The sequence below is a fragment of the Barbus barbus genome (genome assembly GCF_936440315.1).
Source record: "Barbus barbus genome assembly, chromosome: 18".
NCBI classification, from domain to species: domain Eukaryota; kingdom Metazoa; phylum Chordata; class Actinopteri; order Cypriniformes; family Cyprinidae; genus Barbus; species Barbus barbus.
In genome coordinates this window covers 18,825,973-18,851,523 of record NC_136746.1, presented here as the reverse complement: position 1 = coordinate 18,851,523, position 25,551 = coordinate 18,825,973, and the positions used below count along the sequence as shown (strand labels likewise).

The window sequence follows — 25,551 nt, the reverse complement described above, 5'->3', positions numbered from 1 at the left end:
GAGTGTTCACAAGGGCTTTTCTGTTTGAGGAGGGCCCTGGGACACTCCTACGTGGATTCCTGCATCCCCCTTTTGCAGTGGGGAGTCGAGGGGTCTGAAATCTAGGATAAAACACGCCGCGTTAGTTCACGGAGACTGAACTCTACGCACACTGAATGAATAATGAGCAAAACTTGATTGTGCGAATTACGACGAACCTTAGTGTCCCTTTAAAAATACTAATGTCGTATACCAATATCGAAATCGTGGTTTATTAGGTTAACACATTTATTGTTAAAGTGTAAACTATAAATTAGTTTGGGATCTTTTTTAAACAGTGTAAAGAGGCGTATTTGTGTTTATTTATTTATTTAGATAAAACAGTGCTGCAATCAGTAATTAATGTAGTAACGTGTGATGTCCTACTGATGATGACTGATTGATGGCTACTCTCTATTTTTATTTTCGTGTATTTTTTCGTGTAGCCTACATTTCGTGTGCTTGATGTGATGTTGTAGTGCACCAAATGACCCCTATGGGATCACTCAAATAAATACTACTACTGTTGAAGTATAGGTCCTGCAGTGCCACGAGGGAGAGCCTCGAAACGTTACGCATTAACGTTTTGTCACCACGTGGGGGCGGTGATGTAGTGTTACTGACTATAACAGTGATTTACAGTGATGGAAACGATCTACTATTTTTAACAAAACTACAGTGACATGAAATTCACAGTCCCGTCGCTTTTGTTGTCGAATAGCCAGATTATACTGCAGTTGTGGCATATAGGCTATACTAATAGCCTAGCTACTGCCAAGTTGGGTGTTATCAAAACAGTGCCAAAGTGTGTTTGAGGTAGCCTACTCTTATCTTATTTAAACTGAGGTTATAGCTATTTGTCTCTAATTTTATTTAGGCTATATCTTAAAAACAGAACCACGTTTGTTTAGGCATCGCCAACAATATTTTCCCAATAGGAGAAACATGAGAAAAAAATTATTTGGTTGGAAAACCATGTAAAAGCTTAAACTCTGAGCTAGAATACATAATATATTTTCAGATGAACTGAAGTTTGCAAGATTAAAATGACCCTAATATGTTGATGACCCAGACATTGCATCCAATCCAAAGTTTATTTGTAATCCAAGTAGTACATTCAAACACGTGGATTGGAGATATTTAAGAGTTACATATTAATATGGAAACTGGGATTTCAATAGTTAAATTAAGCTCAATTATTAAATTTTAGTTAATTTTCTAAATAGTTGATTTCAATTGGTTCCAATTTAGGCACATTGCACATGAATTCTGAAATTTTATAAATATTGAGTTGTTTACATGATATTTAATTTGAATTTGTTGTTTATTTTGTATAAAATAGTGCTGTTATAATTGAAAATCACTATATTAGACCCAGAATGTCATTTGAGGTTTCTTTCCATTGTAAACTTTTTTTCATATCCCATTTTAGCCAATGCCAGATAATCACAATAAAAGCGATATCTAAGATCTTTTATAGTCACGTCAGAAACAGATTTAAGAAGATGATAATATTTTGCATAAATGGCAAATCTGTGTGTCATTCAGAGTTTCTATTTTTTCCATATAATCCACACTGCTGATATATGACTGACGCACATAATCACAATATACAAGAAATTTCCAGGTTTAATCTTACTATAAACTGGATTTTTGACCTCCTTTTCTTTTTTTCCTCTGATTGTAAAACCAAACATAAATGCAAAGAGTTTCATGTTTTTAAATATTATTTATCAAAATGATCATAATTCTTTATTATTTCATTATATAGAAAAAGCAAGAGCTTTGTAACAATACTGTTAATCATGAGCATTATCACAGTCATATAAGGTAATTGATATATAGTCCAGTGTTTTCTGTGGTGTATATGCAGAGACGCTTCTAGTTTGTGTGTCCCTGTAGACTGGCTCAGAGCACTACACGATGATGAAGGATTATTGTAGGTTAATCTGCTTGCCTACCATCTGCCTGCTCCAAACAAATTAAACCTGAAAGTAAAGCCACACTCACAAATGTAGATGAAGGTAAATTGGCAGGTGTTTCCTTTTCTGATCCGCACAGCTGCTCATCTGAGCAAAAAGTAATACCAAAACAGTTTTAATTCTATATGGCAACTGGATTTTGAAACTTTATTAGAATTTGCAGTGTGATCGTTTTTGAAGTCAGTGACACACTTTCATCCATCCTTATTTATTTGATAGAATTGTTTATTTATAATTTTGAATGCTATATTTATGCATATAAATATTTTTCTTTATTCTAATGTTTTCTACTAAATAATCCACATTAGCTCTTGACCTGGAGAAACTATAGAACCCGACTGTAAAAGATTTTATTGAGCATTAAACTTCAACTCTGAGCAAAATTTTATGTTAAAAAGCTCTAATGATAAAGGTCATTAAAGAGTGAGATCGAGGTATTTGTTAATGCTGATGAGAATGAGATTACATAACTTTGTTTTAAATGTGACCTGAACGTGCGCTCTGAAACATAAACTGGATTGTCAAATTAAGACGATTCATCTGTTAAAAGGCCTGTAAAATGTCTGATGAATGCTTACAAATGCGCTATTTATTTATTTATTTATGTGTTCATTCATTCACAAAAAGATCATGAGTGACTATTTTCATTATATTTCTTCAGTATTCATTGGTGATTGTTCCTTGGTGACAGACCTCCAGCATTCTGAATGTGGGATTTCAGTAATACTACAACTAAGAAGACTCTCTAACCTGTCATATCAGGTCAGGTGTGCTACTCATGAACCCCTCTAGTGGCCATTAGTTGCCGTGCTGCAAAGATGGGCTTCTAAAAATGTGTTCAAGGGTTAAGGCGTTTCATTGGATTAGGCTCTTAGCACCTGCTTTAGCTCTCCTCAATCTGAAATAAACACCCTCAGAAGTATCTCTGAGAGCACTGCCGTAGCTGTCTTCACTAGTGCGCTGTCTGGCCTGCTGTAACTGCTTTGCTTTATTAGGATGAAGAATGATATGGAAATCCAGTTTTCATCAGTTCTTCTGCTAGCACATTTCTGCTTTGGTATGTATTCATCATTTAATCGCCTGATGTGGCTCAGGCGATTAAACATTCCTTTACTTGATTGTATTACACTGTTGACTAATGTATATAATCTTGAAATAATCATCTTTGGTCTTTCTGTCTCATTTGCATCACCTTTATTTCTGATTGACAGTAGGAGGTGAGCAAACAGAGACTTCCCTGAAAGAAAAATCTCTCTAAATCTAAATTTAGATACAAATTCATTTCACAAATTAATTTATATAGTGAAATACCTTTGATAAACCAGCGGCTATTGAAGCATTTATGACGTAAGACACCTGTAATCCAAGTAGATAGAGACGGTCATTAGTATTATTACATTATGCCATGTGTGTTCAACCTTGTGTCAGAAAAATGACAAATATTGTGATAGGTACAGTTGTTGTAGGCACATGATGTCTTGTACTTGTAAATCTGGTTATGTTAATTGTGGTATTTTATTGTGATATCTCGTTGTTGTTTACAGCACAGACGGACTACGCTCCCTATTTCTATGACAATGGGCCTAACAGTAACAACGGTAATATGGCACTGTTAAATCTCTCAGAGGATACGCCAAAAGGTATGGTAACATTTTTGTATCATCTGATTATAATAATATCACCTGTTGATGTCACTCTGGCTAGGTGTAAACGGTATTAACATGGCGACTGCTGGTTTACAAAGACCATGTGTCTTTGACTTTGGTTGTTGATTGTGGTATTTTCAAAGGCCCAATAACCATCCAATAGTTTAAGGTTATTTTAGAATATTTGACATCTTCTTGAGACCCCCTTGTGGGACCCCAGGCCCTAATTGAGAACCACTGCTGTAAAGGTGGTTTTGACTGGTGTGATTTATAAAAGCACAGAAATAACTACTTACAAATGTAAATTACAGGAACACAGATATATGTTCTTAATGGAACCGACCCAGAAGGCCAGCTGGTAAAGTATGGAATGACCTTTGAACCTGGATCCAAAGAATATTTTCATGTTCATCCCAAATCTGGAACAGTAACTCTAATAGAGGAACTCGACAGAGAGGTAAATTTCAAAACGTGTAACATTTTAAATGTGCTGAGAATACTACAGTGATGCTACATCTTTTTTTTTCACAGGCACAAGATGAGATTGAAGTCTTTGTCAGTATCTCAGATGGCCTTAATAAAGTAAGCATTGTTGATTTATGAGTCTTATCCGGTGTATGAGTGTTGTAGAGATCTTTCTGATGCTCTTGTGTGATGCCAGGTAGCTGAAAAGGTTTCAGTTTTTGTCACGGATGCCAATGATGAGAGACCGCAGTTTCAGAGCATGCCTTCGATTGTAGATGTGCCAGAGGTGAGGAATTATGTCTCTTGTTTGTTTTTTTTTATTATACTTTATTACATCATTTAGGTTCCATTAAATATGTTTTTGAAACTACTTGGCCATCAAAAATGGTTTTGATTTGAATGTGATCTGTATAAACAGGCTTGTTTGAAAACGGTATATGTGTGTGTGCACAGAACTCTACATCTGGGAGTAGCATCTACAAAGTGCAGGCAGTGGACAGAGACAACGGCTCAGGGGGATCAGTCACTTACTTCCTCCAGGTAACTTCTGGCATCCAGTTGAGAGATCAAATCTGAACTAAAGGTCATGAAAGCAGAGTGTATCTTTTTTCTTTTCCATCCCTTATGCAGAGTTTCATTAGAATCTCTGTTTGTTCTTAAATCCAGAGCAGTGAACCGAGCACAAAATTTGCCATTGACCACCATAGTGGCGTGCTGCGGATAAAACCAGGTGAAACCCTCGATTATGAGAAATCCCGCACACATTTCATCACTGTGGTGGCAAAGGTGAGACAGCGTGATTTTGTTGTCCTTGCTTTACCGGTTCAAGCTTAGTTTTTCATTTCCAGCGCACATTTCCAACTGATCTTCATTTTAATGCTTAGGCTATTATTATTTCTTGCCTCCTAATGAAATATGAAAATAACACTAACTTTTGTTTTCAGGATGGAGGTGGCATTTACAAGGGCAAGCAACAAGTGATGTCATCATCTGCCACTTTGACAATAAATGTGATTGACACTCAAGACACTCCCCCTGTGTTTGTTGGGACTCCTTACTTTGGTTATGTCTATGAGGTCTCCTCGCCTGTGAGTATCCATCGTAACACACTTCAGAATGATTTAACGTGATTGAAGTCAATCGGCTACTTAAGCATAAATGTTTATGTATGTGTCATTTACAAATACAGTAAAAACAGGAATATTGTGAAATATTAGTACAAGTTTATATAACTTTTCTATTTTAATAGATTTTAAAATGTAATTTAATCTTGTTATGCAAAGCTGAATTTTAAGCAGCCATTACTCCAGTCTTGACAAATCATTCTAATATGCTGATTTGGTGCTTAAGAAACATGTATTGTTGTTATCAATGTTTGAACAGCGTTTATTTGAAATAGAAATCTTTTGTAACATTATAAGTGTATTTACTGTCAGTTTTGATCAATTCTTGCTGGATAAAAGTAGACATAAAGGTTGTCCACATTGTAGTTTGAACCTGCTAAAATATTTGTGGAGCTACACAGATGTCTCATTCTGTCTGAGCAGCATGCAGCTTAAATCAGCTGAAAAAGACTATACTGAGCTATTGCACACATGCTGTAAGGACAGGATAGCTTATCCCCTACCAAATATCAAGAACAATTACAGATGTTTTCTAGAATACATTTAAATATCTTCTTCTTAACTATTTGCTAATGTAACCTTGTCACTTTTTGAGCAAATGCAAAGCTTTCTCAGATTCAGGTTTTACCAAAAATCAAACTATGCAAACTTTACTGCTCCTTAAGATCTAATTCTGTCTACAGGGATCTGAGATATTTACAGTTTTTGCCAAAGATGGAGACATGGATAATCCAAATCCAATCATATATTCAATAGAATCTGGTATGTATTATTGGATTATGTGAAAATGCATTTGTTTTTCACATCATTGATGGCTGGAAAGGAATTTCTTTACGATGTTTCAATTCCACACCATTTGTCAAAACAAAAAATTCTCAATCAATTTATTCAGGAACAGATGGGGTTTTTGCCATCAATAAAACCAGTGGATGTATTACTCTGAAGGTGTACCCCGCAGAACTGAGGAGAGAAATCTTTAACATTAAAGTCAAGGTAAAATCTTCAGCTTCTGTTTTCATCTGGCATCAGATGTTTGGTTACTAGACATTGCTGCCCTCCTGATCTCTGACTTGAGACAGAGCGTAAGACAGTTTTAGGAATAAGCCAATTACTAAAATCTATCTCTGTCCATGCTATTTACTGTAGCTATCTAAAACGTGTGCATCCTCATTACAAGAGTATGTCAAGCCAATCCATATAACATGGCTTTTTGAAACTGTAAGTTAGTATTAATGAATTAAGTATTAGTTATAAATAATTAACAATGTCTTTCTTTCCCAGGCTTCAGAGGTCGCTCCAGAAGGAAAACACTTGGACTTTGCAGTCACCACAGTGACCATTCGGGTAGTGGATCTGAACAACCATCCACCCGCATTCTTTGGAGAAAATGGACCACAGAACGTGTTTGAGTTAACTATGTATGAACATCCTCCAGAGGGAGAGTTCCTGAGGGGCTTGAAAATTACAGTCAATGACTCCGACCAGGTGTGTAGCATTTTTTTTTCAGCAGTAGGTTACAGGCTTGTCATAGCTCAAATTAGTGCATGCAGATTTATAAACATTAGAAAGAAAATCTGACTATCTGTTCCTTGCTTTAAAAGAATTTAATAAAAGCTTGAATTGAGTTGCAGTAATTTTGTAGTACAGATCAACCATTATTTAAAAATCAACAAGGCACCATTATTTTATTGTATTACTTCCATGAGCAGGGTTCAGTTATAATAAACATTACCATTTATGTTACATAAATTACAGGATGGCACCCAGACAAGCAGTTGATCTCTTTTAAGCTTTTGTCATATTATGCAATAATTTTAGTTATTCAGCATTTAGTCTCATTGGAATGCAGAATTCATTCCACACAATAAGATCACATGGGTGAGCGCAACTGCCGAAATGATGATGTTATCCTCCTGATCATTATTGTTTGCCATTCATTTAAAATAGTTTGACTCATGCCAACTCAGTATTCTTAATAGTTCTCTATATTAGCCCTGCATGAGAGTTTTGTGTTTATGCTGTACGTTTTCAGGGATCAAATGCAAAATTTCACCTCAGACTGGTGGGCCCAGGCCGCATGTTACGAGTAGTCCCTCAAACCGTCCTGAATGAAGCCCAAGTCACTGTCCTGGTAGAGGATTCTTCTGCAATGGATTTTGAGAAATCACAATTCCTGACATTTAAGGTAAATAGAATTTTGAATAGAATCCTGAGTACATGGACCAACAAATGTGTTGTATATGCTATGTAATGCAACACATGTAATGCATGTTTCAAGAAAACAGTGGATTTTATGATTTAATTGACTTTAAAGTGCAATAAAATGCAGAATTTCATAGGGTCTTAGAAATCTTCTGCATATACATCTTATGTTTTTTGTTAAAATGTCATGGCAATATGAACATGAAAATTGGCATTAAATGATAACTGAAGTTTGCCGAAATTAAATCAAAATAATTTCCTTAATCATGTATAGGGACGCAAATATGACACAAATGGCCTGAGAATGACCCAACACAAGTATTAATCAGTGTTCAATGATATGTTACCAGTTGCAGAAATATATTATGCTCATTGTTTGCAGCTCCTCGCTGTAGAGATTGACACCCCTGAGAGATTCAGTGCCACGGCAGACATAATCATTCATCTGCTAGACACCAATGATAATGCTCCCAAATTCTCCTCTGATTTCTACATCGCCCGGATTCCAGAAAATTCACCCGGAGGATCCAGTGTTGTGTCTGTGACAGTGAGTACAGAACACTCTAGACATTATAAGCACAAAAAGATTAACATGTTTGTCATCCTCTCCAGACTGTTCTCTGTTGCGGAAAAAAGACACATTATACGCATTATTAATCTAAATATAGCATTTGAAGGGTTGGATCAGAATCCAAACTCATGCTCAGTATGTGAATGCTTGGTAAACAGTCTATTACGTAGTAAGCTGCCAGATGGCTATCATTTTCATTCAGTTGTGTAACACTAAAGCCCCAGATTTGAGCTTTAATAGACAAAAATATCATGATGTGGTCATATCTTTATAGCATTCAGGTGACAATAACGTCACATCTCTTTTTCTTCACATCTAACCAGTATGCAGGTATGATGCTAAACTCATCTCTGTCATATCAGGGCCCAAACATCTGGCACTCCACCTTTCATCAGTGGATAGAGAGATTGAACCCTATTGAGATAAAAAAGTGAAAGTGAACGTGAAAGTGAAGTGACATACGGCCAAGTATACTCAGAATTCGTGCTCTGCATTTAACCCCTCCAACGTGCACACACACACACACAGCAGTGAACACACACACACACCGTGAACACACACCCGGAGCAGTGGGCAGCCATTTATGCTGCAGCGCCCGGGGAGCAGTTGGGGTTTCAGTGCCTTGCTCAAGGGCACCTCAGTCGTGGTATTGAGGGTGGAGAGAGCGCTGTACATTCACTCCCCCACCTACAATCCCTGCCGGCCCGAGACTCGAAACCGCAACCTTTGGATTACGAGTCTGACTTTCTAACCATTAGGCCACGACTTCCCACAATCACCCTGTGTAAACAGGCACTTGCCACATGGGGGTTAGCCTCTTTCCGGACTACAATCTGTTAAATGACCTGACGGATTTTGACCTTGGACATAAGAACATGCTTCAACCATGAGTACAAGGCAAATAATGATGTAGTCTGATTAACAAATCCCACATCGCCCCTAATGTTCAGCCTTTTGGCTCAAAATGTCATCTGTTCAGTTACGTAGATGTTGGCATTACAGTTATATGACAGATGCCAGTGGATGACATTTTCTCCTTATGCTCTCTGCAGGCCACAGATCCTGATTCTGGTCTTTGGGGTGTGGTCAAATACTCCATCTATGGCTCAGGAGCGGACCTGTGAGTACCCTGCCCCCCTTGCATGTTTATTTCCCTTTTGTTTTGAGAGTGTGTGTGGTCTTTTTAAGCCTGGAGTGCTGTAGAGATCCTACTGATTCAACGCCAGTTGAATGGAATAAGCCACATGAAAAAACAGTTGCTTATGCAACATCATTAATGCCAAAACACTTACTATTTAGTGAGTGGGAGAACAGGAGGGATGTAAGCTCACTCCAATTCATCACACACAGCCTACAGATACTAAAGCTAGACAGAATTCAACTTCCAATAACTTTTCATGTTGTTGTAAGACTTGCTGTACTCAAGAGGATTCAATTTTATTTTATTTTATTAGATTCCAAAGTCGCTGCACAAATAGTTAACATAGTCTTGCCGTCTTGAAACAGGGTTCAGTCCTCCCGCTGTTCTAGGCTCCTAATTTAATAAATCCATCTCAAGCTTCCTAAACCCAGAGACAGATTCATAATATCTGATAGCAGCTTTCTTCTTATTTTATAGAGCATAAACACATAAATACAAACCATATGAATGTATAAATGATGGTTTGTTGGCACAACAGGCATGTTAAATCTTTCTCCTGCTGTGTGATTTTAATGTCTTGAAATCTTAAATGTCTTAACTCTCTCAGTGGAAAGACTGAGTGAGCGTGGGATCTTTTCTGTTTGTTTCTGCCAGACAGACCACACAGTCTGTTACCAGCTTGTGTTTCATTTTATTTAACTGACAACAACTCTAAACTTTCAGCATGCTGCCTTCTATTCATTCCAGTTTCTTTCAACATATTTTATGTCATATTCAGTATTTATGTAATATCAAATGAACAGCATGCTTCAGCAAATGACACCAACAATTATCTTTACAGAATCAGTAGTAGAACAACAAAACTGAATTTCTGAAGCACTGCAAACAAAGAGGTAACTGGCCCTCCATCTTGGTTAATCCACTAATGGGATTTGGGCAGGAAATAGACTGCTCTCCTGCTCATGTAACAGCCTCACTTAAAGGTGCAGCATATCTTTTCAGCACCAAAAGAATTAAATATGAAAATTATAAAAAACTGAAACGAGACAGATTTTCCAAAAACTCCTCCATCTTTTATTGTTTTGACAAATAGATAGCCCAAGCTACTGTTGTCTAAGCTAATATTAGTTGCCATCATTGCTGTGTTGGGCTGGTGAAACAGAGCATTGTTGTTTGGGGTCAGTAAAATTCAATTCTATTCTATATTCTATTCATTCATTCACTCATTCAACTCACTCATTGACTCTCTCACTCACTCACTCACTCACTCACTTTTTCACTCATTCACTCTCATTCATTAATTCATTCACTCTTTCACTCATTCACTAGCTCATTCACTCACTCATTCAATCACTCACTCATTCACTCACTCACTCACTCTTTCACTCATTCATTCTCATTCATTCACTCACTCTTTCACTCATTCACTCACTCACTCTTTCACTCACCCATTCACTGACTCTTTCACTCACTCACTCACTTTCACTCACCCTTTCACTCACTCATTCACTCACCCATTCACTCACTCTTTCACTCACCCATTCACTGACTCTTTCACTCACTCACTCACTTTCACTCACTCTTTCACTCACCCTTTCACTCACTCATTCACTCACCCATTCACTCACCCATTCACTCACTCACTCACTCACTCACTCTTTCACTCACCCATTCACTGACTCTTTCACTCACTCACTCACTCTTTCACTCACCCATTCACTGACTCTTTCACTCACTCACTCTCTTTCACTCACCCTTTCACTCACTCATGCACTCACCCATTCACTCACTCTTTCACTCACCCATTCACTCACTCACTCACTCACTCACTCACTCACTCTTTCACTCACCCATTCACTGACTCTTTCACTCACTCACTCACTCACCCTTTCACTCACTCTTTCACTCACCCTTTCACTCACTCATTCACTCACCCATTCACTCACCCATTTACTCACTCACTCACTCACTCTTTCACTCACCCATTCACTGACTCTTTCACTCACTCACTCTCTTTCACTCACCCTTTCACTCACTCATGCACTCACCCATTCACTCACTCTTTCACTCACCCATTCACTCACTCACTCACTCACTCACTCTTTCACTCACCCATTCACTGACTCTTTCACTCACTCACTCACTCACTCACTCTTTCACTCACTCATTCACTCACCCATTCACTCACCCATTCACTCACTCACTCACTCACTCACTCTTTCACTCACCCATTCACTGACTCTTTCACTCACTCACTCTCTTTCACTCACCCTTTCACTCACTCATGCACTCACCCATTCACTCACTCTTTCACTCACCCATTCACTCACTCACTCACTCACTCTTTCACTCACCCATTCACTGACTCTTTCACTCACTCACTCACTCACTCACTCACTCACTCTTTCACTCACTCTTTCACTCACCCTTTCACTCACTCTAAAATTAAAATAAATTCAGATTTTTACAACTCTGATAATAAGAAATGTCTCTTGAGTACCAAATCAGCATATTAGAATGATTTCTGAAGGATCATGTGATGCTGAAGACTGAAGTAATAGATGCTGAAAATTCAGCATTGACATCGCAAGAATAAATTACATTTTAAAATATATTTATATAGGAAATAGCTGTTTAAAATTTTCACCAAAGTAGTTTTACTGTACTTTTTGATCAAATAAATTCAGCCTTTCAAACTCAAAAAAAATCTTACCAACTATAAACTTTTGAACAGTAGTGTATTGACAATTTGACAATAAGTATAAATAACAGTTTTCAAATAGAGAGGGTACCAGTGACTCATTTAGATTGTGTTCTGAAAGCTTTAAATCATGTTAACATCTCCCTGAACAACAAGCTCTGTGTAATCCCGGTTTCCCCTATAGAACATCTCATTTCCTGTTTTTTATTTTTCCGCAGGTTTTTCATTCAGCCTGATTCTGGAATCATCTACACTCAGCCCTGGGCCAGTCTGGATGCTGAGGTCAAATCCAAGTATAACTTTTATGTGAAAGCCGAAGACACTGACGGAAAATACAGCCTTGCAGAAGTCTTTGTCACCATTATGGACCTCAATGACCATTCACCAGCATTCAATGAAAACTCTCTAGAGAAGACAATGTTGATTGGTGCACCAGTGAAAATAGAGGTTAGCTATATTTGTTGTATTGTATGTTCTGTTTGTTCTTCTAATAGAACACTTGAAAATTGACCGTGTTTTATTATTTGTAGGCGATTGATGAAGATGCAGAAGAGCCCAATAATGTCATTGAATACTCTATCATGAAGTCTGACCCAGATGACATATTTGACATTGATGCAGACACAGGAGAAATAAAGCTGAAGCCGTACATAAAGTCCATGGATATAGTCCAGAATATCAGCAATCACAAAGACTATACCTGGTCCGTGGTTGTTCAGGCCAAAGACAGAGGTTCACCATCTTTCAGCACCACCACGGTGGTAAAGATTGACATCACAGAAGCGGTAAGTGCTTTTTATCTGAGAATCCTATTAATTTAAAATATGAAAGTATTTATTGTATATAAGAAAATGTGGTTACCATTCAAAACAACTCAAGAGACCTTCTCATTATGCATTTTGACAGTCACGTAATTGCACATGAAAACCAGAAAAGCTATCAGAATATAAACATATCTCTTAAATGCATACAAGAAAAATACAACTGAATCATGCTGTATTGTAAGCAAACTTCATATCAAATCTAGTATAAGTTTTGTGTTATTCTGTGCTTTACAGATCAAATCCAGAATGATTTCATACTTCTTGAGTCTGAGAACTCGGCCCTGGACTGTTTTCGGGATTTGTTTGAGCACTGTAGTCCTCGCCATCTGTCTGACCATTTTCATATCCACCATAATTTTTTGGAAATCTGTGAAAAAGTCCCGGGTCCAGCCAAGGGGCAAGATCAGAAAGATTATTAGGAGGCCCTGACCATCAGACACTTTGACACCGTCGCCAACTCTTAGCATTCTTCTTTTTTTGTTCCATCCTTACATGATTTTACTGTTAAAGGCAAGTAAAAAGTCTGTAAAAGAGTACACGAGCACAGTTAATAGCTTTTATTTTGCTCTTATGTGACTCCAAACAATAGCCCATTTATCCGTTCAGTCTTCATCATACAGTAGATATTTTTGAGATGATAAAAATGAGGCTGCATGGTCGTAATTCTGGTGCCTCATTCAACCCTTCTGATCTTGTCTTACTATGCAACCAGACTCTGTTTTAACATTCAAATCCATTTAGTCTTTAACAGAACTTATAAATCGTCAAATTATTTTCCACCAAATCAATTGTTATCAATCTGTTCTCAGCTTTTGAGATGCCATGCAGTGCTTTCTAACCCATACAGTATACTGACTCTACATACATTTGTCGCAAGTATTCCGTGTTGACTACTGTTGGCCTCTCTGGGAGTTGAGATGTTTATTTGCCTCACTTTTATCATATATCTCTGACCAAACAGTGAGAAGCCTACAGTACATCATCCTTGAGTCCTATGGACTTGATTTCTCTTTGTGCTCTTTTACAGACTCAACTCAAGGGACCTTTGACGTCCTTTTTATTGAAAAGTAGGGAAAATCCCATGCAATTCCTAGGCTTGGTCAGTAGTGTCATTATAATCATGGTTTTTGTGACAGTCTTCATCTCTACTGTTATATACGTGAGAAATGTCAAGTCCAACAAGATCCTACCCTCCCGTCGCATCATACGAAGGAAGCGTAAACCCCGGAGACAAGACGACTTCCAGCAACCGTTCAGAGAGGAATGTTGCAGCGGTAAGTTTAGAAATGAGGATCTGGAGATCCCTACAGCAGACAATATCAGCTGCAACAATAATGTCAAAGGATGTTCTCATCGAGCCCCTCCGTCGCCTCCTAACGCCCCCTTCATGCCCCCGCCGTTGCCAAGTCACTATAGACACAGTGACCGGGAGTGGACGGTACCTACAGTTTCTGCCTCAGTGGCCTCCAAGACAAAGAAAAGATCTCATAGGAGTAAAGACAATCCTGTCAACACAGCACTGGTTTCTGAACTCAAACTTAGACTGGAGCAGAAAAACATGGCAAACCGATACTGATGAAATGCATGTATATAAATATCAGTGTTCAGTGGAGAGAAGACGTGTCCCTCAGCCAATTCTACGTCATGTGTCTTCTGACTGAAGGAGATTTCAGGCAAGATTTGAGCAAGGACATGATCTCAGCAGGCCAGCTCTGGAAGCTTCTTAATGTACAGTATCTTTTCTAATGCGTGAAGAGTTTAGCTGGGATTGCAGGTTGAACCTACTGGAAATGAGGGAAAGTGTCACTAGCCAAGACTAACACCCTGTTAATACTAGGACTCTGTGTACTGCCCTCTTCTGGATGGAGAATAATTGGTTAATGTTTACTCTTTCTATGACATTTTTTTTTTTTTTGAACTGTGGATAACTGGCAAGGAGTGTGAGTTTTCATTCTTCAAAATCATGTAGTACTCACTATATGGCTTTTTAAAAGGGAATATTTTTTTTTTTTTTTTTTTTTAAATACAATAGTGTCGAGGAGGCTAGTAAATAAATGCATTCTGGGTCTCATATAATATCTTTTGGACCTTGAACAAACACTTACAATGCCAAATTCTGAATATTAATTTGCTGGTTTATTTGATAAATAATTTTGACTGATGGACCCCTGAAAATCACAAGCAGTCACAATATTCTATAATGATTTGAGTAAATAGTTATCTTCCTGTCCTTCAGTGAGGAAAACCAGTGGTATGTTATCAATTTGTGCAATGTTTCATCAATTTAATTCACCTTGTCAGTGTTCATGCAGTTCATTATTAAATTTCAAATAATTGTTGAAGTGATCTGTTTATATTCAACCTTTTGTAAATAAATTGATATTTAATTCAAATGTGTTTTCATTTGTATTTATTTGTAGCATAGCACATTTTTAAGGGGGACCTGTGATATGACACTGCTTTGAATGTCATCTTACGGGTTTGTGTCTGTTGCATTTTCTTCAGTGTAATATAGGATTGAGAGCAATTATATTTTACTTTAATGCCGCATTTTGTCATATGGGCTGATGGTGCAGTAACTGCAGTTGGTGCCCTAAATTTTACAAATACTTTTTTTATGAGTAATGAGACTCAAATATTTCAGAAACTTACCATGTGCAGCTGTGATTTTGCTATTTTAGCACGTGCTTGTTCTTTTGGGGCTTAACATTTTCAGATTTGGCGACTTTAATATTTAGAAGATGAATTATGAGTTGTCTTTCTCTGGCTTTCCTAAATCTCTAAACATGTGTTTATACATTTAAAGACACACATGCACTGTGAGTTTTTTACGTGTGTGCTATTCATCACTGAAAACGTTTATGACTCACATGAGACAAAACTGCTGTGATGAGGAAAGTCTGTTTTCAGATAGTAAAAGCAGCACTGGGGGTAAAAGCACAAATGACATGGAATTATACCCTGTAGGAAGCAAGTAGGATTACTGTGTTTTTTAGAGAGGATTACAAACTTGCAAAGTGCGCTGATGGACTAGGATAAAAGAAAAACAGAACATTCAAACCAAGATGCTTACATTTTGACTAGTTGATTTTGGAGTCCTCTGGTTAAGGTCACAGAGACCTGTAAAGTGATGTAAAGTCTGAACACTCAAAGTTTAACACTGAAATACATAACAAAGATCTGTTTTCTTTTAGCGCTCTTCCAGTACCAAAAGCATATCCATTAGAACCATTTACAAAAAGTTCCACAGACAGATTTCTGAGCATAAGTATACCGTTTCTGGCTATAAGTATACCGTATGTAGAGAACTGTGCTCTGCTTTAGTGACGTAGCGAGTCTGATGACTGGTCATGATTGGTCACGTACTGTATGGTTTAATCCTGGTTTAGCAGCACCACAACGGAAAAAACAAAGAGTAACTGTCAACAAGCCTGGATTGGTGCAGAATGGCACACTTCAGCAGCGCTAAACCTTCGGCCTGATAGTTATTTCATGCATCTTCACAAATCTCTTGAATTAAATTTAAAGCCTTCAATTGCACTGTCCACAATCTATCATACATTACGTATGTGTGATATACATTTATATTCATATCTCAAAATCAACTACAGAAACACAAGTTCATAAATATACTTTTATACCTTTACTGACAGACAAATATTGCACCTATCGCTCATTTTTTTAAAAGAAACAAAGTATAATACTTAGGAGAAAAATATGTCTTATAAAACAATATTTACTTCATTTATTTTCCAAAACAGCAACTTAGAGTTGTGTTCAAATTAAAGTCAGTTTCAGTTCCTTTAAAGGTCAGTGTATTCACATTTTCATTTGTTCGTCAATGTGCTTGCTTGCTGACGCCTGTGTCTATTTTAAAAGATAAGTATTGGGTCCACTGTTGGATTGACATGATATAGAAGAGGCATAAAAAATCCTAATCTGCTTTTGTACTTCTGTGTTTGTATCATGTGCATTAAAATAAATCTGTTACATAAAATATGCCACTAACAATCATATAAGTGCACCTCAACCTAAAATAATTAATTTAGATTAAAAATATCATATCATATAATAAACTGATAAAAATAAATTTTATGTACAGTAGTTGTATTATGAATGTTTTCTATGTTTTGAGCACTACTAATTGTCACAAGTTGTCAAAGTGCATTTCTCTTCTGATTATAATTGTACTAGAGATTCAGTGGATTCTGTGGATTTTATGTTTGTTTGGAAAATCCTGTCCAGCAGCAGCTGATCCATGAGTTCATGACCAGTTGAGACTCTCTTCTGAAGATTGTGGCATCCATAATAAGCATATTAACTTTACTCGGATCTCCACTCAAGCTGGATAAATGTCACAATGTAATTAATATGGAGGCTTGCCTGAATCCTTTCATGGGTATTAATGAGTCCAAAGCTGTCTTTGAGAGGGTGGTGTCAGTAAAGTTCAGCTGTTGGTCTTCGTTCATTCTTTGGTTTCTGTATCTTCTCAGCAGACCTTCGCCTAGCTTTCTGCTCTTTGCTGGACTCCTTGCAGAGGCCCTCATCACTGGCAGCTTGGAGACTGTCAAATGTGCCATGTCTCTCATCAGATGTGTGAGAGCTTTCCGATTGTCTCCTGTTTCTCCACATCTCCATGCAACGCTCAAAGCAGTTGAACTTGGCATCGGTGGTGCAGGCGTACATTCCCGCGGGCACAGCGATCACCATGGCAAGTACAATGATGACAATATGAATGAGCTTCTCTCTCTGTTCCATCTCATTGAAATCACTGCCTGTCACAAATACAATGCACTGGCCATTCCGAGGAGCCTGGTTTTTTAGAGTAACACAGATTTCATATTTAGTGGCTGGTAGCAGGTCTGTGACAGAGTATGTGTTGATACCTGGCCCAATATATATCTGCTCCTTCTTGAGAATGTCATATCGGCCAAAATGGATAGTGAACCAGGTTTCAGCTGGATTGTCTGTCACAGCATGCCACTCGATTGTGATGCCATAGACTGTCTGCTTGGCAATACGGATATCGATGTAAACATTTTCCTCAGCGATGGCAGCAGGGAAGGCTAAGGAATGAGACACTGAGCCTTCCGGAGACTTCACATCCAGTAAAACACTGATGGAGGAATTGCCGATGAAGTTGTTGGCAGTGCAGGTGTAGAGCCCTCGATCGGCCGGATGGAGCGAAGGAATGATCAGCTGAGACTTGATAGTGTCTTCATCTACACGGCTCTGTATCTCTGAACACACAATAAACAGTTTTTGAAACTAAGGACAGTTTAACAACACCAGCAAAAAATAATGTATAATTATTATTATTATAAAGAAATTTAGAGTATAAATTTTATTAGATACAAAATATATTCATAATTTATTTTAAAAAATGTATTTGAGTATTATTATTTATATATATATATATATATATATAATGTGTGTTAATATTTTAATATAAAAATTTATATATTATATTATTTATTAAAAATAAATATGTATCAATTACTACATCTCTCACAGTGTCACAATACGGTTTGAATTTACACCAATTTTTCGTTTATTATTTTGCTACCGAAAACTTTTTTGATACACTCTTTTGAGTGATTTTTAGGAACTTAAAAGAACATAAATATGTTTATATTTTATATAAACTGAATTGTGTAAGAAGATTAGGTTTAAAGATATGCAATTGTGTAGCATACAAAAGGTGGTGTTTTTACACCATTTGCAAGTATAATAATATCTGTGTGCACTAATTGAGGGTTTAGCACCTAATTTTTAAATAAAGATATCTAATTAAGTGAAGATAAACGTATGTAAACATGTTTTACGGGAATATCTCTTACCACGAAATCCTCTTAGTATCTTAAGACCATATATCCACCGAACAGCAGGTTCAGGTCTGGCCGTGGCAAAGCATGTTAGCGTGAGGTTCCCTCCTAAAGGCGCCGTGATGTTGGTGTCTGGGGCGCTGACCTCAGGCTTCACACACGTCTTTAGATCGACCTCGTGGAAAAATTTCCCTGCCTTGAATTCGGGACTAGAGCATGTCAAATATGAGTTCATTAGAATGAACGGTGGACTCAGCGATTTGATGAACTCAATGAAGCCTCCCAGGCGACAGTCGCACAGCCACGGGTTGTCGTGAAGCGCCAGAACGACGCTGGACGCTGTAGGTCGCTCGTGCTTGTTTTCTGTGTGATAGAGAGGCCAGTTCAGGAAGACCTCTTTAGAAATGACGGAGAGTTGATTAGAGGACAGATCTAAGTAGGTCAGGCCTGGTAGAAACTTTAGCGCGTGTTCCGGGAGGGCGTCGATGCGGTTATGCTTCAGGTCCAGGATCTTGAGGTTGGGGGTTTCCTCAAACGCTGTCCATGGTACTGAACGCAGTTTGTTACCCTGCAACCGGAGCTCCGTCAAGTTTCCCAAACCTTCCAGACTTTTGAGATTTATGATGGCGATGTCATTGAAGTTCAGCCAGAGATGCTTTAGTAACTTAACATGCGAAAACGCTGCCTTTGGTAGCTCACTTAGCAGTGATTTCTCTATTCGGATTTTAGTTAAATCTTCCGGTATGTCCTCAGGAATGCCGGATAATGGCGCTTCCATACATGTGAGTGACCTAGAAAAAAACATTCCATGCTTTCAATTGCATTTTTTTAAAGGTTGGATAACCCGTAATTTTTTATTTATTAAATATAATACAAAAATGTTTCTGAATTCAAGCCGTCTAGCAGAGGTAGACTATTCCCTTTCTCTGTAAAATTGCTTGGCATGACAGTAATGGCAGTACTATCAAGGACAGCAATTCTAATAAATAAATAAATAAATACAATAAAATATAAAAGCACATATAACCCATTTCTTACATTCCGTTCTTTAACAAAAGGGGCAAAAAGTTCCTCTAATCATACATATATTCACATTTACAGACTATAGCTCTCACATATACTATAGCCCTGTTCTCAACACAACAACAATCATTTTTGGTCAATGCCACTGCTGACGTCTGTTAATACTGTGCGCACTGAAAGGAGCTGCAACTAACCTCCCATAACGGTCAGTCCCACAGGAGCATCCTGGAAAACACCCTGAGCTGATATGACTTAATAAAAGAAAGAAAACAATCAAACTAAATATAATCGAGGCATCCATAGTCTCCTATTACGTTACATGTGCTCCGTGTCTGCTCACGACATGACTGCAGGTAGAGTTGAGCAAAGCCTATTATCAGTAATCCTTGACGTACCCCATGAGAGACTGATTGGAACTTAATTGTAGGTCTGACCTACTAATGTTGTTAAAAAAAAGAGTAAATGTAACACTTTTTTAAAATATATCTACAAAATTTATTTTGAAGCATAAATGGGTACTAAGCAACCTGGGACACAGAAATTCAGAATGGTTCAGGTGGCACAAGTTTCACATGGTAAACAGACAGAAATAATGTCACATACACAATTATGACAATGTTGGTGCATACACTGTAAAAAAAATGTCTTTTTAAAGTTATAAATAAAGATTATCGGAGTATGGCTTATGAGAAAATATTATTTTTATCTTTTTATTCAAAAATGTAATGTTCAATTCAATGTATTACTTGCTGTGTAAGAAACTTACTTCCAATTACACCAATGAAAATCCCAACTGATGTTTCCATTACAGTGTTACACTAGACTCATTTTTGTTAGAAGAGTATGTGTAGTATGAACAAACTGTAAAAATTAATCCCCAATTCCTTAAATAATAATAGTATTACTACATATTGATAGATTTTTTCCACATATACAAATAAACAAGAATTCATATGAACATTTCCCTTTGAATCAGTTGCTTCTAGCACTGTCTGAAGGGGTAAAAGTCCATATCTACATGTTCCTGGGATTGCTCAGCCACAACCCCACCACCAGCCAAAGGCTTAGTTTAGAACCAAGTCCAAAAGCACAGCAACAAAGAGCAACTTTACCAAAACAACATAAAAGTCTTAATTTGTGCACTTTGTTACTTATGCAAAGTATCCCGAAAATTCTTTACGGATGGCCAGTCATGTACTGCTGGTACAGATTATGTGCACTCAGGTACTGCGGCTGGGCCTGGATACTGTGGTGGCTGCGTGGTGGAATTGTGGCTGAGGGATATTGTCAGCAGAAGTATTCGTTGGGCTGTCCCTCAATCTTAGCTGTGGACTCCGAGTCTAGGCTGGACCGGGCCGACAGCAGTCTGTTGGACTCCTCTGCATTCAGTCTGTTGAGATATTCCCCTTCCAAGCCTTTGGCCTTGGTGCTGGGAGACAGAGTCTCAAATGTAACATACGAGTCCTGAATGTCTTTGGACTTTTTACCCAGAAACTTCTTAATTTTCCTCTTAAGTGCCCCGCAGCACACGATCACAGTCAGAGGCACGGCTATCACGCAGGCAACCGTGATTACTACTACATTAATGAGCTTTTGGGTTCCATTAGCGCTTGCTGCTGCATCTGTTGAGAAGATTACACATTGCTCCTTTTTGGGGATCAGTCCCTTGACGCACACGCAGGCGATGTATTTGGTTTTTGGAACCAGTCCCTCGATGATGATCCGGTTATTGCCAGGACTGACATTAATTCTGCGCATATCCCTCTCGCCAAACACAGCGTAGAGGACGCTAAAAGCGGTCGTGTTCTTGGCGGTCGGTGCCCTCCAGTTCAGACACACAGTGTAGTCTGTATCGCCAATCACTTTCACAGAGCGCACAACCCTGTCGGGGTCTTGCTGCAGCGAGGATGTGTTTGCGGCCAGGTTGCTCAGGTTAGTCTCTAGGAACCCATCGGGACTGGCCGTTTGGGTATTCGTCCGACTGTTAGCGGCATTGTCGCTTTCCATACCTGGATATGGGCCTGTGTAGCTCACGGTGGCACCAAGTGGTAGCGCATTGTTGGGAGTTGGGGAAACATATGTGGCGATGTGTTTTTCTTGATAGGCTGCTTTGACTATTGGGTTGGGCTTCTTGGACTTCACTTTGGTTTTTGGATCCACAGTCGGATTCTCAGCTTTTGGGGCGTCGCTTATGATCAAAGAAATGACTGCTTCTGCACTCCCTGCATAATTTGTTGCTTTGCAGATGTATTTTCCTGTGTCACGATAGGACACTGCAGGCACGCTTAAAATAGACCAAACGATTCCCTCCTTCGAATTCTCCAGTTGAGCTGCAAAATTTTATGGAAAAAGGCAGAACACTTGAGTACATTTGCTCAAAATGCAAGAACTAATTAGTATTGTGTAATCACAGTGTATTGTTGTGTCCGCGCCAGCAGTGTAATCACTGTGCATTAGCACTACTGGCTAATGCTGCTTAGCCGCCTGCCACTGTGCTGACTCACCTGTCCCATTCAGTGCCTTCCCATCTGCCCTTCTCCAGGCCAGCTCGGGGATGGGAACTCCAATGGTTCCACATCGCAGCAAGACATTGTTGCCCATTGCGCTTCTCACCCGGGCTACGGCTGTGTGGACACGAGGCCCCTGGCAGCGCCGGAGCTCAGCATCGCTAAACAGAACTCCAGAGAGGCTCTCTGGATCTGCACACCTGAGCCTTGTGTCAATGAAAGCCACCGACAGACTGGGAGACTTTTGGAACTGGACCAGGTCGTATAATCGACAATCGCACAACCAAGGGTTGTCATGAAGACCTGGGGCAAAACAAATGATCAGTGGCAAGTTACATCAAAATTCTTAAATTAAGAAAACCTTTATGATTGTAATAAAAAGTTATAATTGTGAGCGCATTTCCTCTAAAAGTTTTCTTAAGAAATTAAGAGATTTTTTTTTATTTTATGTATTTTTAAAATGTATTTATATATATACAGTATATATATATATATATACTGAACAAAAATGGAAAATAATCACAAATAATCACAAATGATTGCAATCTATATAAATACTTAAATATACAAATATACAAAATATATAATAACCTTAATATATTAAATTAAGAAAAGAAGACAAAGGAAAAACTTACCAAGAATCATTTTTGAACTTTCTGCTCCCTGGATGGGTTTGACGGTCAACCAAGTATTGAGGACCTCAGATGGCACTGTCAGCAGATCATTGCTGGATAAATCCAGGTATGTTAAATTTTTCATGTAGGGAGCAGCCTCAGATGGTACTGAGGACAGCTGGTTGTTGTGTATATCGAGTAGCCTCAGACTGGGCATGTCCATGAGGGATTCCCACGGAAACGAAGTGAGCGAATTTCCATCGAGCCTTAGTTCCTCTAAACTGTACAAACCCCGAAAACTGTCCGAGTTGAGAGAGGACAAAACGTTAAAAGACATCCACAGGAATTCTAAGTTAGAGAGGTAGCTAAAAGCCTCGCTCGGGATCCTCTTGATGGCAGTCTTTTCAATCCGAAGTTTCGAGGTGTCGCATGGGAAAGTGGCGGGCACCAGGGAAATCTCGGGATCGTTGCAAATCACGCTCCTGCAAAACGCATTAGAAACAAGAATAAAGAGCGATAATCAGGGATTTGAAAGCAAGCGCACACAGATCTTTAAAACCAGTGGTCTTTGACTGACGCTTGTATAAATGCTTGTAAAAAAAAAAAAAAAATCAAGTCAAGTCGTATATTTGCGTCAAAATGTACCCATATTTCGCAATGAAAACGAAAGATCTTGTTTTTTGATTGAATTGACTGAAAAAAAATAGACAATTTAAATTTCCGTATTTTAAAACTCTAAGATTCAATTTGTAGGTACAATATGTAGCCTATGTAATGTAATGAATGTGGAATATGCAAAAATCAAAAAGGCACAAGTGCACCTCATTTCAAGTGGGGAAAAATGCATTGCATGAATTAAATACAGTTGACATAATAAAACACAAACTCACCTGGCTCTGGATCCATCACTCAGGTTATGATAAAAGCAGCTACATTGGGAAGGACAGGTGCTCCGAGCAAGTGGAAAGCCACCAGATGCCAGTACGAGACCCAAAAAGACAATAAGAGACATTTCGCTACTCGTGTCAACAAAACACCGCCGAACGTACTTTTAATGAAAAACCACCCACTTGCAATCATGGGAAAAATAACCAGAATGTCATCGTCGCTCTGCTCCGATGTCCCATAGTGATCTGACTGCTACGAGTCCAGCAGATAAAAAGGACATATGAGGATTAGCGAAAGCACGCGCGTTATTTTCATTTAGATGCGGGTGCATCTTGGAATCCGATAGGCTACACAGAGATACAGCTGTTAATTATAGGGAGGAAATAGTTTTGAAATGGTCATAATATTTAATGCCCATCCCCCATCCAGCTCTCTTTCAAACCATCCTCTACAGTACCTGACAGCCAAACTATGAAATTTGTTGCATCACTTCTAAATTGTGTAAGAGCTGATGATACTTTTGGAAGCTGGTCTGTTCTGGCTGTACCAGTCACTATCGCCTAGGTATTTTTGCTCTGAACATATATAGGGGAGACCAGGGAGGGTTGAAATAATTTGTTTCAACATCTGTTAAAAAAAAAAATTAAAACAATATTTATTTCTATGCTGTAAATAATATTTCCATTTGCCATATATAACTAGTGTATCGATCCTTCCTTGTAATAATTAATGTGCAATGTAGAATGTATCATCAGCATGAGAGTTGCCAGACTAAGGACATCCAAGTTTGTGCACAGCTATCGTTGAGTGTGTCCGATAGGATTTTTAAATTATTTTCCTTCATGTAATCTCTTCCTAAGAGCCTGTTGTTAGGGTTTATAAATACTATGTTATTAATATGTTCTTAATAGACAGATACAAGAAGTAAGAAATGTAAGAAAATATATATATATATATATATATCTTAACACCATGAGCTCAAAACAGTAAACAAGAAAAGTGCAGGAATGATAATTGGCAATAAAAGCTCTTTCTGATTCTGATTATAAAGATCTTTTTGTGAGTGAAGTGAAGTGACATACTGCCAAGTATGGTGACCCATACTCGGAATTCGTGCTCTGCATTTAACCCATCCAACGTGCACACACACAGCAGTGAACACACACACACCGTGAACACACACCCGGAGCAGTGGGCAGCCATTTATGCTGCGGCGCCCGGGGAGCAGTTGGGTGTTCGGTGCCTAGCAAGGGCACCTCAGTCGTGGTATTGAGGGTGGAGAGAGAGCACTGGACATTCACTCCCCCCCACCTACAATCCCTGCTGGACCGAGACTCGAACCCGCAACCTTTGGATTACTAGTCCAACTCTCTAACCATTAGGCCCCCATTCCCCATTATTCATGCATTATTCATGAATAATTATGTGTCACAGTTATAAAGAATATAGAATTCAAAGGCTTAAAACTGCAGTGAGCTCAGTACCTATATGTACTTTTTCTTAAAGTTTTGTTACAGTCATGTAAGGCAGCTAATCTCATTTGCTCTGGCAAAACCAAACAAATATTTTACTTTACAGAGGTTTGAGTGAAGGAAAAAAAAAAAAAAGGATTTTGTATGGGCATATGATTATAGGCATTTTAAACATGTAAATTATATTTCATAACCTCATAATCTTTACTGAGGTACTTGACTGAACAATATGGGTCTTGGATATGTATGGTATGATAAGCCCTAAATTTGAATTTTGCCATTTCATGTTTCACTCAGAAATTATACATTGTAAGGCCCTGTATGTGGAAATACACATGACTTCTTGTGATAAAACAGTGATGATTGTAGATCTGATTAAATCTTACCTGATGAAAGAAGGTTAGTGTATCAGTGTTACTCTTTGTGCCGTATTATTTGGCTTTTACTCATGTATGAATAATGCAATCAGGAAACAAAGGGCTGTTTAATAAATGCAATTTGGATTGGCTATTTTGTCTAAAAATATTCTAAATGTTTCTATTTCAGCA

General features: G+C 38.2%; 3 protein-coding genes across 4 annotated transcripts; 1 reads left to right on the top strand and 2 right to left on the bottom strand.

Annotated features, from left to right (window-relative positions):
• Positions 1 to 2,895: 2,895 nt before the first annotated feature.
• LOC306884117 (cadherin-related family member 1a-like) lies at positions 2,896 to 15,070 on the top strand. 2 transcript variants are annotated; one of them, XM_079439804.1, is made up of 17 exons: positions 2,896 to 3,057; positions 3,545 to 3,640; positions 3,958 to 4,103; positions 4,178 to 4,228; positions 4,308 to 4,397; positions 4,565 to 4,651; positions 4,778 to 4,897; positions 5,056 to 5,199; positions 5,919 to 5,997; positions 6,128 to 6,228; positions 6,517 to 6,720; positions 7,268 to 7,420; positions 7,820 to 7,984; positions 9,061 to 9,128; positions 12,069 to 12,297; positions 12,381 to 12,635; positions 13,702 to 15,070. In XM_079439804.1, exons 1-17 carry the CDS (start codon positions 2,997 to 2,999, stop codon positions 14,248 to 14,250), a joined length of 2,598 nt encoding a protein of 865 aa, XP_079295930.1. In that variant the 5' UTR covers positions 2,896 to 2,996; the 3' UTR covers positions 14,251 to 15,070. The 2 variants fall into 2 exon arrangements, with proteins under 2 accessions (XP_079295930.1, XP_079295931.1); XM_079439805.1 differs by having other exon boundaries at positions 2,910 to 3,057; positions 12,909 to 15,064.
• Positions 14,793 to 19,887, bottom strand: LOC306884119 (leucine-rich repeat, immunoglobulin-like domain and transmembrane domain-containing protein 2). Its single transcript, XM_079439807.1, has 3 exons — positions 19,717 to 19,887; positions 18,515 to 19,290; positions 14,793 to 17,914 (listed from the first exon to the last, which is right to left on the bottom strand). Exons 1-3 carry the CDS (start codon positions 19,821 to 19,823, stop codon positions 17,112 to 17,114), a joined length of 1,686 nt encoding a protein of 561 aa, XP_079295933.1. The 5' UTR covers positions 19,824 to 19,887; the 3' UTR covers positions 14,793 to 17,111.
• LOC306884118 (leucine-rich repeat, immunoglobulin-like domain and transmembrane domain-containing protein 1) lies at positions 19,717 to 23,784 on the bottom strand. The gene is made up of 4 exons (XM_079439806.1): positions 23,534 to 23,784; positions 22,665 to 23,125; positions 22,027 to 22,332; positions 19,717 to 21,852 (listed from the first exon to the last, which is right to left on the bottom strand). The coding sequence occupies exons 1-4, from the start codon at positions 23,653 to 23,655 to the stop codon at positions 20,810 to 20,812; spliced, it is 1,932 nt and encodes a 643-aa protein (XP_079295932.1). The 5' UTR covers positions 23,656 to 23,784; the 3' UTR covers positions 19,717 to 20,809.
• Positions 23,785 to 25,551: the final 1,767 nt, after the last annotated feature.